We start from the raw sequence: 12,689 nt of genomic DNA, 5'->3' as shown, positions 1-12,689 counted from the left end.
CTATTTCCGCCGCTTCAGTTTCATATCTTTTTTGTTCTTCATATCTCTGTTTTTCTTCAACTTTTTGTACTGCTTGGGCTCTTTTGTTTCTAACTTCCTTTTCTTGTCACTAAACAAAAAGAGAATGAAGCATGTATAGATATCAAACCTTTCCGGCTCAAGCTTGCTTCACTGTCTGACAAAGCCAATCAGGGTCTCCAGAACTCACAACTTGATAAAGAACACTCTACACCCTCTGGGGTGTCAGGCACTGTACTGGGTGCTGAGACACATCACACTCAGCCAGTTCCTACCCTCACCCAAAGCCTCAGGAAAAGCCCCAGGCATCACGAAGACTTGCCACTCAGGGTTACCCTGGAAAGCAAACACATTATCCTAGTGACCCTGAGACAGGGCCTTATGCAGTGCTTTCTAATGTGCTGCTGTTTTTATTAGTCTTCCTAAATGAATAGAAGAAACTCAAAGGCATCCCGGCTCAGCTGGTCTCTCTGCTGACTGCCCAGGCATCTCTAGCAGATGGCCACATTCCTTCCCCCTTAGAAGTTAAAGATTCTCCAATGATATTTTTGCTCTGGGAACAAATGCCACCCCCCTACAAGGAGAGGATGGACAGTTTAGTTCAGGGATGATTAATATTTCATGTAGTAACTGCTCAGGAAAAGAAAAAACACGGCCTCAAAGAATACTCAACGGTAGTTAGCAGTGCTTTGGCCTCAAACCCAGCAAATGTCCACTTTCAAACGTCTCAGGCACAAGAACTACCACCCACTCTAGCTTCCAGTCAGGAGATCCCTCAAGGGCAGCAACAGTCAAGTGAATGGCTGAAAGGCCAGCTCTGGAGAGGTGGACCTGGGTGGGCCATCTCCACACATCAAAGCCCTGTGGTGCTTTCACATCACCAAACCACAGATTAAGTATGTGCCAATGGCCCGCTGCACCAGTTCAGAGAGCATCTATGAGGCGAGGTCAACACTGATGCTGCAACTTCAAGGGTTCTGAAGTGGATCATCATGAGGACACTTCAACAGTCACACCATCTCTTCTTTCCAATACACTCCGAAAGGGACCCAGTCAGTACCTATGACAATGCCAAGAATGAACCCTACCCACCTCAACCCCCCAAACCAGTCATGGAAGCCAGAGCTCCAGGGGCCCAAGGGCCTCTTTCCAGGGGAAGCTTCAGGGAGGCTGCAACCAGGGAACCACTCTGATCTACAAACTAATCTCTCTGCAAAAAGAGCAAAGTGAAAGTGTTCTGGGGGTGGCTGAGACCCTTTCAGGAGGTCTCTGAGGTCAGAGCTGTGTAGGATTAAGACGTGCAGTGCAGTAGCCACTACAAGATGTGCGATGGCACAACAGCTTGAATGCAGAGGCAGGCACGAGAAACCCACTGCACTTGATTAAGCCACACAGTAAAGGGATTCGTGAATGTAAAATAATGCCACTCTTTCTCACTGAAAGTTTTATGAACAAAAGTCATGAGTATATCATTGCTAATTCTGAATAATTTAAAAAAAAAAAATCTCAATTCTCAAGACTCGTTTTTCATTGTACTTTGGCAGCGTGTGTGCTGTGTAAGGTTGGAAGTTACATCATCACCAGCGTGTGTGCTGCTGTTAAGGATGGAAGCTACACCATCACCAGTATTTGAAATACCAGCAGGGTCACCCATGGTGGACAGATTTCAGCTCAGATTCTAGGCAAAGACAGACTAGGAAGGAGGAGAGGCCACTGGAAACATTAAGAATGCTGGAAGATGAGCCCCTGAGGTTAAAAATAGAGCGTCAGTGAAAAAGAGGAAGACCCCCACCCAACAAGATGGACTGATGCCGGAGCATCAACAATGGGCTCAAACATAAGAACTGTGAGGCGGGATTTTGTTCTTTTGTGCACATGGTCACACTGCGTTGGAACCAACTCCACGGCCCCAGTAATTAATTACACAACCCACATAAACTAATGCTTGTTCGGGTCTGTAATAATTTTTAAGAATCTAAAGGAACTTTTAAGAGTAAAACTTGTGAGAACTGCAGGTTTAGAGATTAAAGCAATGGACTTTGAGCTGGACAAGCCTGGGCCCCAATTCTGGCTCTGGCTCTTACTGGCTGCTGTTTGATCCCTGGAACGTTAGCAGCACTCTTGGAGTCTTAGCTTCTGGACAGTTCTCTCAGGTCTGTCTTGATGTCAGATCAGATCCCCACATGTCTGAGGAGGATGAAATGCAGAGGTGCAGCAAGTGATGGGACTGCCTGCTGGGAAACATGCTGGGAAAGGAGAACCATCAAGTGGGTTCTGACTCTTGGCCGCCCTACAGGACCGAGTACGACTGTTCCTTAGGGTTTTCCGAGACTGTTTTATGGGAGCCTCGTGGAGTGGCTGGTAGGTTTCAACTGCCAACACTGCTGATATCTACCCAACACTTAACCCATGGTGACAGCAGGAGACTCTGAAAGGAAGAGACCATGACTTTTCTTTCAAACCTTCAGCCCCATCCTCCTACTCCCTAGTCAAGCCGTCCCCGAGAAGCACAGGTCTTTCCTGTCAGACAAAGGGTCTCACCTCTTCAGGCTGACAATGGACGCGGTCTGCCCAGCTTTGTTCAAAACTTCAGTCCACTCTTCATCATCCCCACGAATTATGTACCTAATAATAGATGGGAAATATATATCCAAGCCCACTTCAAAGAAAGAGGACTGTTTTCGAGAAACAAGACAGTAGCAGCATTCTTATCACGTACTTCCTGCCACAAAGCCTGGCTGCGCTCTGTCAGCGTTTGAACAGCAGACAGAAGGGGCACAGGCTAGAGGAAGGGCTGATAGGTATGCAACTCGGCTCCAGGTCACAGGACAGAACTTCACAGGCAGAGATGAGTGAGAGGACAGCTGTGAGGCAGGACCCCCCACCAAGGCAGCCTGACTCGTGTCTCCTTGCTTATGCCACCTCCAGGCATTTACCCACAATGCTCCCCACCCAGCCCTTCTCTGACCCAGAAGCCCCGACAAGTCAAGATTTTGAAACTACAGAGTTGAGGGTGGACACTAGAGCTCAGTACCCTGAACGGGGCCTCCTCAGGCACCCCGTCTTCCTTGTCCAATTAACAGCCACCACTAATGGTCTGTCCTGACAGGCGCTCAGAGGCAGTGCGGTTCTGGAGTTATTCATCACATCAGCCCATGGGGCTCAGGAGGATGAAGGCAGTGCAGAGCCAGGGTTTTGCTTTTGCAATGTTAGCAGCAGATTCTTTTAAAATAAATCCACATGCAAAAGCCATATTCAGAATAAAACAAAAGCAATCTGATCCTGACTCCCAGTGACCCTGCAGGACAGAGATGAACTGCTCCATGGGCCACACTGCCCCATCTTCCTCCTGCAAAGTAGCTGTGGGATTCATTACAGTTAGCTGCTGGGCACGTTAATCACTGCGCTACCAAAACTCCCTTGAATGTAAAAAAGCGGCCAACAAAAGTGTACACCCACAAGACCAACATTCCCTTCCCCAAGGGACCCCTGCGGCACAGGAGTGGAATCCTAGTGGTCTGGGGAATACAATCACAGCAGCAGAGACAGCTCTCCAAACCTGGGGAAACCAAGTCCTCCAAAATGCTGCAAATAGTGACAGTTAGTGCTTCTAAAACCAATCCCATTAAACACAGCTCCCAGAAAACTCAGGATGCAGATGAGCAGAAGGCTGCAGATTTGGAGCCAAGGCAAACTGGTGGGGGGTAGGGGGGGCATTGCTTACTGAGAAAGGTCCATGTTCTTCAGCTTCCCCACTTCTTTCTTATGTTTTTCCTGGAACTCCTTGGCTGCTTCATCCTATGGTCAAGGACCCCATTGACAGACAGTCAAGCAAAAAACCAAAACAGAGAAGCACGTGAGAGGGGGTGAGGGATGCAACACAGTAGTGACGACATGCACTGCTGTCTCTTCAGTCTACCCTCAAAGGCCTTGCAAACCGAGCCAGCTGCCGTCAAGGTGATGCCAACTCATGCCAACCCCACGTGTCACAGAAGAGCTGTGACCTTTTGGAAGCAGACTGCCAGGTCTTTCTTCCAAGGTGCCTCTGGATGGATTCACATTGCCAACCTTTAGGTTAGCAGTTGTGTGTAACCATCTTGCACTGCCAGGAACTCCATTAAAATCATTACAGGCAGTTCATATTGTTTTATAAAGGAGCCCCGTTGGAGCGGTGGGTAATGTATACACTGAGGCGGTTCTCTGCTCCTGTAGAGACTGACAGACAGCCTTGGAAACCCTACAGGGGGAGCCAGGAGTCAGAACTGACCCGGTGGCAGTAGGTTACACTGACACAAGAGGCACTTGGGACAAAGAGAACGTCAACAATGCTGACATCCCAGAGCGCGGTGCTCTCGCAGATCACGACCACCACTCAGCTCCACGTACCAGGTCATCACGCAGGGTCTTCACTGTTGGCTCCATCACCACATCCTTCACGGCCACCATCTGCTCCTCAATGGCCTTTTCCTGCACTTCACTGAAGAGCTACAAAAGACAGCGCCCAAGGGCCGGGCATGACAGACAGCAGGGGCTCGGTCAGCCCTCGCTGGGTCGTTTAGTGCCTGAGCGGGCAGAGTGCGTCCCACCAGGAGCAAGTCTCCACAGTGAAAAGTGCATGTGCACAGGGAAAGACGAGCCACCCAACAAAGCCCCAACACTGCGTGCCTCCCAGAGGACAGAGCACTGTGTGTGTGTGTGAGAGTGTGTGCAGATCTGGAGAAAGTAAGGCCGGATGGTAGCACCTGTTCACCTGGGGCAGCAGGGCTTTGTTACATTATTTCAAACAGACCAAACCCCTGCCGTCCTCAGACAGAAGTCACCTTCACGACTTTACGGATGATCCGGTTGAAAAGCCCCATCAGCTGGCCCGATGGCAGGTCGATCTCCTTTTCCAGCTGGTCCACAGATTTATGCTGCAGGCCGAGCCCCAACAGAAGAGCCTGGAGGATGAAAACCTGCTACAGCAGCTGCCAGGATGGGCCCCGTCAGTGACGCCCAGAGCCAGTCATCTGGTACAAAACACAACAGCGGCACCACTGTGGAACCGTCTTTCATCCGGTTACTGAAAACACTTGCTCCCATTTCCTGAAATCCGCAAACTAATGTCCACCATCCTGGCAAAACCCTGCTTCCCGACCCTGACCCTGAGCATCAGGGGGGTTTCTAGAATAAGGCAATAAGGTGGAAAAAGGCCAGATTCAAACTGCCGCTCTTCCACTCACTAAGGGGACAATGGTCACATGACTCAACTGCAGAGCCTAGGTTTCCTCACCTGTAAAGTGGGGAGACCGTTACCCACCTGTACTGACAGGAGTTAAACACAGTACAGAGAGTATGAGAAATCACCCACTCCACCAGCAGGCAGCCTACCGACTGGGCGGCGGACAGAGACAGGTCCCCCAGCTGGTTCAAGAAGTAGAGCCTCGAGATGGCCGGGATCATGTCCATGATGAGATGATAGTCCACCATGTTCCGCGAATACATCTCCAGCCTCTTCAGGTCATAGGGGAGGAAGAGTGCTTCCAGCTCCTCCCGGCTTAGGGCTGAACACACAGCATACACAGGTTAGCCGGACACCCCAGCGTCCGACGGGATGTTTAAGATGGTGCACATAAGAGCCCCCCAGATGGCACCTTAAAAACAGCCCCTCACAGGGCATTCATCTGAAAGGACCTGCTTGTTTGTGTGCCACTGAGTCCAGGTTTCCAAGAGTAATTGGTGGGTTTGAACTGCCAGCCTTAAGGTTCATCCTACCTACAGCGCCACACCAGGCCTCTGACAGGGCCCCCACACCCACACGCCACACCAAGGAAAGGCCCTCCACAGCGCCCTCTCGCCCTACTTCTCCTCAGGACCAGGCATGCTCCACAGGGCTCATGAATCACAGATTTCCCGTCAAGATATAACTGGGAAAACACTCGCATGGCAACCAAAAGAAACCCATACTGTTAAGTAACAATCCCTAACACATTTGTCTGTATTTAAACAGACAAAACCCATAAGCCCAAGCCACCTCTCCATACTGACCACAGAAGCTGGTGGCATATTCTTATTACAAATTCACAGATGAGGAAACTAAGCCCCAGAGACTTGCTGAGTTGGTTACCAAGATCATAGGATTTAATTTGCCGTCCAGATTTCATGATCTATTTGAATGTATTGAACATCTCTGAACTCAAACCATACCCCCCCCCGCCCCCCCAAGATTTGCTCTGAAGATGAGAGGCCAGGTGTGTGACAGGGCCTCCACAGGGGCCTGATGAGCAGGACACGGTCAGTGGAGCAGCAGGACCAGAGTCAGGTCCAGCGCTCTGCCTAGACCTCCGCCTCAGCACCCAGCCAGCTCACCTGGCTGCACGGGTTTCCCAATGTTCCTGTTCTGAATGATGTTCAGAGCCAGAGCAGGAGAGAAGATGCTGAACTGGTAGGAGAGCAAGGCCAGGAACCGCCTGCGGAAATCTGCAACAGAACCACGCAGTTAGAGGGCTGGTGACCACACCCATCGCCACACAGCCCCCGACTCCTCCGTCACCTTTCCAAAAGGCCGAGAGCCAGGCTCCCTGCTCAGTCTTGTCCTCTTCCATCAGCGTCTTCAGCATGATGCACGAGTGCTCCCCTGTCAGGTCATTCTGGGAAACACATTCCTGACTGGCACCCAGAAGCCTCCCACCTCCCGTGGAGACTCCCCTCACAGCAGAGCTCCCCTCTTTACTCACAACGACCCCCTTCACACTAGGGCTCTCTCTCAATGGCCCCTCTGTCCTGCAGTTTCCTACAGGCACCACAGGAGTGCCTGCAAAGCTGCCCCCATCTTCAGGGCAGGACTTCTGCCCTGGGCCCACAAGAGAGGCCAACACATATCCTGACTCGGGCATAGTCCTGCGTATCCTCTCCCCACAGGCACCCAACACCATCACCCCACGGTCTCCTGACCGCCATTCCTGTACCCAGAAATCATGGGGTCTTTCCTCTGCCTTGTCTGAAGGACTCTCCCACTTTGGCCCTTCATTTCCTTCAGCACATCAAGTTCACTGCCACCTCAGCTTTCAAATAGGCCGCCAGACAGGCCCTGAATGCCCCTCCCCAAGGCAGCCTGGTTCATGAGTTGCCGTTTGAAAGGCCACCCCCCACTTGCCCCAGAAGCTTGGTCCCCCCCTTCTTATACTAGAGTTTCTGTGAGTTTTTCATGGCACAGATCACCATCTGAAACATATTGCTGCATATTCCCACCCATTAGAAAGTAAGCGTCACGCCTGTCTTGCTCGCTGCCTGGCCTGCCTCAGGTGCTGACACTTTAGTTAACGGGCTGGGTCAGGTAGCTTCCTTCAGTACCCTCTGTGGAGCAGTCAGACACCAGCAGTCTACATAGCTGCCCTCTGCCAAAATCCATTCTACACATTTAAGGGAAGGCCTCAAGTCCCAACATTTCAGGATCTGATAGCCACTTTGCAATCAGACACCGAGCAGCCCACACTGGTCGTTCTGTGAGGACAGGTGTTTGGACATCCAGCAGGAGCCTCGTCTGCTCAGAGCTGTGAAGGGAGGCACCAGGGCCACTGCCAATCACAGCTGCAATCCTGAGCCCCCTCTGCCAGACGCCTCACTTACCGGGGTCTGTCTCAGGTACACAGGAACAAAGCCTGCTCGTTTCCAGAACCTGCAAAGAGGCCAGCAGAGTGGCTCAGCGTGTGTGGCCTGGGCGGGGGCTGCCAGAGATGCCAGCGAGCCCCAGACAGTGGTCCTGGGACTCTAGGACACTGATGCCAAAGAGGGTGGTGCCGGGGGGGAGAAGGGCTGCCAAGTGCTTACTTCAGGAGCCTGGGGGTCAGGCCGTAGGACACACCCAGGTAGTCCAGGCGCTCAGCAGGCCTCTCACTCAACTTGAGGAGTAAGGGAGGCAGGTCCTTCCGCGGGGCAATGACCTCTTCCAACAAGCTGACGGCCTGGGGACACCAGGGAGAGAACAGTCCACTCAGCAGACGGAGAGGCTGGTCAGCGACAGTCCCAGCAACCCCATCAAACCAGGCTCTGACCAAACACAACAAAATCCAAGCAGTTTCTGTGTTTTTAAAAATGTGACTCAGGGTCCCTGTGTGGTGCAAACAGTAACAAAAAGGTTGGCAGCTGGACCCCACCCAGTGACACTGCCAAAAACCAGGCCTGGCGACCTGCTTCCGTAACGGTCACAACCAAGAAAACCCTCTAGGGCAGTTCTACTCTGTAACCCATTGTTGTTGTTGTTGTTAAGTGCCTTCGAGTCGGTTCCGACCCATAGCGACCCTGTACAGGGTTTCCGAGGGTGTAAATCTTTACGGGAGTAGAAAGCCTCATCTTTCTCCCGCGGAACGGCTGGTAGTTTCGAACTGCTGGCCTTAAGGTTCGCAGCCTGATTCGTAACCACTACGCTACCAGAGCTCTGTAACCCATGCACCTCCTAAATCACACATCAACACTAAAAAGGTGAGTCCAGGGGCCACGACCCATGATACCACACATGACTCAAGTGCCACTGCCCTGAAACTGCACTACAGGAAGTGGCCAGCTCACTCCGAAAGCTGCACAGACTGAGAGGCAGAGGCTGGATTCTGGAGATCAAGTCCAACTTCTGCCCTGACAGCTCCGTGACCTTGGGAAGTGACAGATTTCTGAGTCTGAGTTTCACTGCGAGTCCCTTTCTATCTACCAGAGAGGCACACTGTGAGGATCAAATGCAAGACCAAGCCCAGACGTCACTGCCTTTGAGTCCATTCTGACTCAGAGTGACTCGGCAAGCAGATGGCCTCATCTTTCTCCTGTGGAGCAGCTGGTGGGCCAGAACTACTGACCTTGCAATGAGCAGCCCAATGCTTAAGCCACTGCACCACCAGGGATCCTTGAAATGAAAAAATGGATGTGCACAGTTGGCCAACTGTCACACCTTCTGGTACTTAACTACTGACAGAACTACTTCCCCAAGTCTGGTTTCTGGTGCTGTAGAATAAGCAAGCACTGGACTGCTAACCAACGTCAACAGGTCAAACCTAGCAGCCATGCTTGGAAACCCTAAATAGGATTGCTATGTGTCAGAACTAACTCAACAGCAAACCCCGCCTGGCCCCCATCCCCACCCGTCCCCAATCTGGGGCTCTGACTGAAAGGGGGAGCGTGTGGACAGTGGCTTTCAGGTTCACACAAGCATTAGAATCACCGGGAGGCTCAGTAACACACACCCAGGGCCCCACCAATGCATCTCTGAGCCAGCAGATCTCGGATGAGGTTCAAATTCTTGCAATCCTACTGGCTTTCCAGGTGAAGCTGATGGTGCTGACTGGGACTGCACTTGGAGAACCAAGGGTCTAGGGATCTCAGCTTAAGTGTCAGGCTGGCCAAAGCACAGCTTCCCTCAAGTGTGTGACTGTTGAGAGGGCCCAGACCACCAGACAGTTCTCCCTTACGCTCCTGAAGACAGAAACTCAGCCTCCCAAGCACCAGGAAACACAATGAGTTTTGCTCAAGGACACTTACCTCACTGCTTATGGTGTGAATTTCATGTGACGTCTTGATGACCTTTTCCTCAAGACAAGGGAAGCTGCCTTCATAGTACATCTGCAGCAGCTGCAGTGCACGGCTGCCATAGCCCATCTAGCAGCAAACAGAAGGAGACAAGGGAAGAGAGGGACACTGAGTCTACACAGCTTCCAGAAAGCTTCGCTCCATGTCACACACTGCACTTGGAGAGAACCAGTGAAATCCCTCAGTGAAGTCAGAGCGGAGACCCTCAAGATGGAAAGTAGTGTGACCCCAGCGCTCACACTCGCCTCGCCCAGCAGAGGAGCCTGTGTGCCCCCCTCCAGGGCAAGGCTGGCTGGCTGCACTTTCTGGTTCATGTATCAGCAAGTCCCAGGAGAGGGGCATTTCTGTGCCACTGTCAGAATCTCAAGTTGCTACAGCTAACTCAATGGGGATTTCCAAGGCATAAACGGTCTACTGTTATCACAATGGATGATAGAGCCGATCCCATCATCGCCTACTCACCCCACCCCAGCCTAGTTCTCCACCTCAGAGAAGAGCCCGGAGCTCAGCCTGCTCCTCAGCAGGCTGCCTGCCCCAGGAGCGGGCGGCATGCCACATGCAGGAGGCGTGAGGACATGTTACCCCTTGGTAATCCGGGTGAACAGCAATGCGAACGACCCTTCCACCAGAGAGACCACCGAAGTCTGGATCTTGGAACTGTGTGGAAAACACAAGGCAGTAACTTAGTTCCACAGAGCCTCCTCCTCCAACACCAACAGCCTCGCTCAGACATGCCAGGGAAAGCACATCACCTGTTCTGACACTGTCCACGGGATCAGGTCCCCCGAAGCCTTCTTGCCTCGAGACAGACTGTTCAAGATGGACTGGCGGGAAATCTCACCTTCGAGACACACCTATGGGGAAAGTACAGCAGTGCAGACCCTAAGTGGCTCCAGAGTTCAGTCCACTTGGGGTTTTTCTGACTGGGTGGTTATTTCCACCCTCTGTTCAAGCTACAACCTGTAAGAGACACCACCTCCAGCAGCAGGCTCTGGGGGCACCCAACCACAGTGGCTGTGAAAACCTGCACTATGCCCTCCAGCCCACTCAGTGCCAAACAAATGAAGGACGTCATGTAATGAAACGCATGCCGCCTTTCAAAGTCACCTAGGTGACAGGTACCTGATACTCTGTTTTTAAAAAGGCAGACCACCACATACTATGATCCAAGAAACCTTAATGCACAAACACGTAAATTACACCTACTAAAAAAACTTTTTCTAAATGGTTATTTTCCAATTTTACAATGAAGGGAAAGAAACAAATTTTAAAAAGTTCTGCTTGTGGGCAGAGCTGTATGTCAAAACTACGAGTGGCCAGTGTGAGCTTCACCCCTCAGGGAGCAGCAGGCCTCTCTGCCTTTCAACTGGTGGTGGTTTCCTTCAATGCAACCCAATCACCTGCTCTGTCTTCCCAGCCACTTGCCTTCTGACAAGGAGTTGACAGCTCTGCTCCCACCCTGTGGGGACTGAGTCATCCACCCTTCATGCCTAAGTAGGTCCCAGAGTACCACCACAGGAAGGCCCTGCTTCTTTACCTGGATGACAGCCAGCACTTCTGGCAGGGCATTCTGGGTGGGAGGCACTGGAGGCAGGAGGCAGAAAAGATGGTGGGCGGGCGCATCAGAAAGCATCTGAAGGTCATTGGGAGAGTTCTGTGGGGACAAACCCACGTCAGTAAGAACCTTCTCTGGTCCTCTGGCTGATTCAGGAGGATGCCCTGAAACCAAGTGAGGAAGTGGGAGTCAGCAGTCCCTTGCTATGCCTGGTCCTGCTGGCTGAGCCTCCAGTGCCTCCCTGCCATGTCCCCACAGGGGCAGAGGCTGTGGGGGCAGGGAGCACGTCTTCCGGAGCACTTCCGCTTTCACAGCTGGAAACTGAACTGTCTCCAGATAAGAGGCTGCTATTTCAGGAAAAGCTGTCATCACTTCTACCACCAAGTCTTCAGCCTCCCATTAAAGACTGTTCTGAATAAATTCTAACTTAAGACACTCAGAAAGCACCTGCTCCAACCTGTCCTTTAGCTACTCAATTTTAGATATTAGAGTGCTGCTGGCACTCTAGGAGAAGCACTGCACTGCTAATCACAAGGTCAGCAGTTCAAACCCACCAGACACTCCACGGGAGAAAGATGATGAGGCTTTCTGCTCCCGCAGGAAAAAAAGAAAATTTTCAGCCTTGGTAACCCTACGCAGGGTCACTAAGAATCGGAACTGACTCAACAAATGTGAACAACCAAACCATCAAACTCATGGTTCTTTTAAAAGGACACAGCAACGGAAATCTGGTCTCAGGGCATAAAGCCTCACAGGGTTACAGCTGCTGTATTAGCTCCGTCTCTACTGGTTTAGTCCACCACTCGTCAGTTTGTCATACTGTGCTGGATTGTGAGTTGCTGTGATTCTGGAAACTATGCCACCAGTATTTTAAATACCAGCAGGGTCACCCATGGTGGACAGGTTTCAGATGAGCTTCCAGATGAAGACAGTCTAGGAAGGAGTGACAAACTACTTCCAAATATTTAGTCATTGAAAACCTTATGAATAGCAGAGATACACTATCAGGTATAGTGCTGGAAAATGACCCCGCAGGTTGGAAGGCATTCAAAATGCAACTGGGGAAGAGCTGCCTCCTCAAAGTAGAGTTGACCGTCATGACACGAATGGACTTCTCCATGAAGCCCATGGGAGAAAAGCCAGCGGGATCTTCATTCGCTGATGGGGCACAACTTAAAATGAAGAGAAACAGCTACAAACATCCACTGAAAATGGAATGTACGTAGTATGAATCTGGGAAAATTGGAAGTTGTCAAAATCGAAATGGAACACATCAACATCGATATCTTAGGCATTAGTGAACTGAAATGGACTAGTATTGGCCATTCTGAATCTGACAACCACATGGTTTACTATACCAGGAATGACAAATTGAAGAGGAATGGTGTTGCATTCATTGTCAAAAAGAACATACCAGATCAGTCATGAGGTACAATGCTGTCTGTGATAGGATAATATCCATGTGCCTACAGGGAAGCTCAGTTAACACCACTATTATTCAAATTTACGCACCAACCACTAAAGCCAGTGAGGATGAACTAGAATAATTCTACCAACTTCTTCA

General features: G+C 51.1%; 1 protein-coding gene across 1 annotated transcript in view; it reads right to left on the bottom strand.

Annotated features, from left to right (window-relative positions):
* Positions 1-12,689, bottom strand: part of NAT10 (N-acetyltransferase 10 (GCN5-related)) — a 33,568-nt gene continuing 20,879 nt past the window's right edge. Inside the window, exons 15-28 of the mRNA XM_006864881.1 lie at positions 11,108-11,224; positions 10,323-10,424; positions 10,153-10,227; positions 9,523-9,639; positions 7,828-7,961; positions 7,627-7,675; positions 6,551-6,647; positions 6,367-6,477; positions 5,389-5,561; positions 4,839-4,958; positions 4,405-4,503; positions 3,743-3,816; positions 2,560-2,643; positions 1-109 (exon numbers count right to left, since the gene is read on the bottom strand). Of these exons, the coding sequence (XP_006864943.1) occupies positions 1-109; positions 2,560-2,643; positions 3,743-3,816; positions 4,405-4,503; positions 4,839-4,958; positions 5,389-5,561; positions 6,367-6,477; positions 6,551-6,647; positions 7,627-7,675; positions 7,828-7,961; positions 9,523-9,639; positions 10,153-10,227; positions 10,323-10,424; positions 11,108-11,224 (1,461 nt within the window). The remainder of the gene's footprint in view (positions 110-2,559; positions 2,644-3,742; positions 3,817-4,404; positions 4,504-4,838; positions 4,959-5,388; positions 5,562-6,366; positions 6,478-6,550; positions 6,648-7,626; positions 7,676-7,827; positions 7,962-9,522; positions 9,640-10,152; positions 10,228-10,322; positions 10,425-11,107; positions 11,225-12,689) is intronic.

Source organism: Chrysochloris asiatica, unplaced genomic scaffold (genome assembly GCF_000296735.1).
Source record: "Chrysochloris asiatica unplaced genomic scaffold, ChrAsi1.0 scaffold00072, whole genome shotgun sequence".
NCBI lineage: Eukaryota > Metazoa > Chordata > Mammalia > Afrosoricida > Chrysochloridae > Chrysochloris > Chrysochloris asiatica.
The sequence above is the reverse complement of the archived record's forward strand: the minus strand, read 5'-3'. Positions and strand labels throughout refer to the sequence as shown.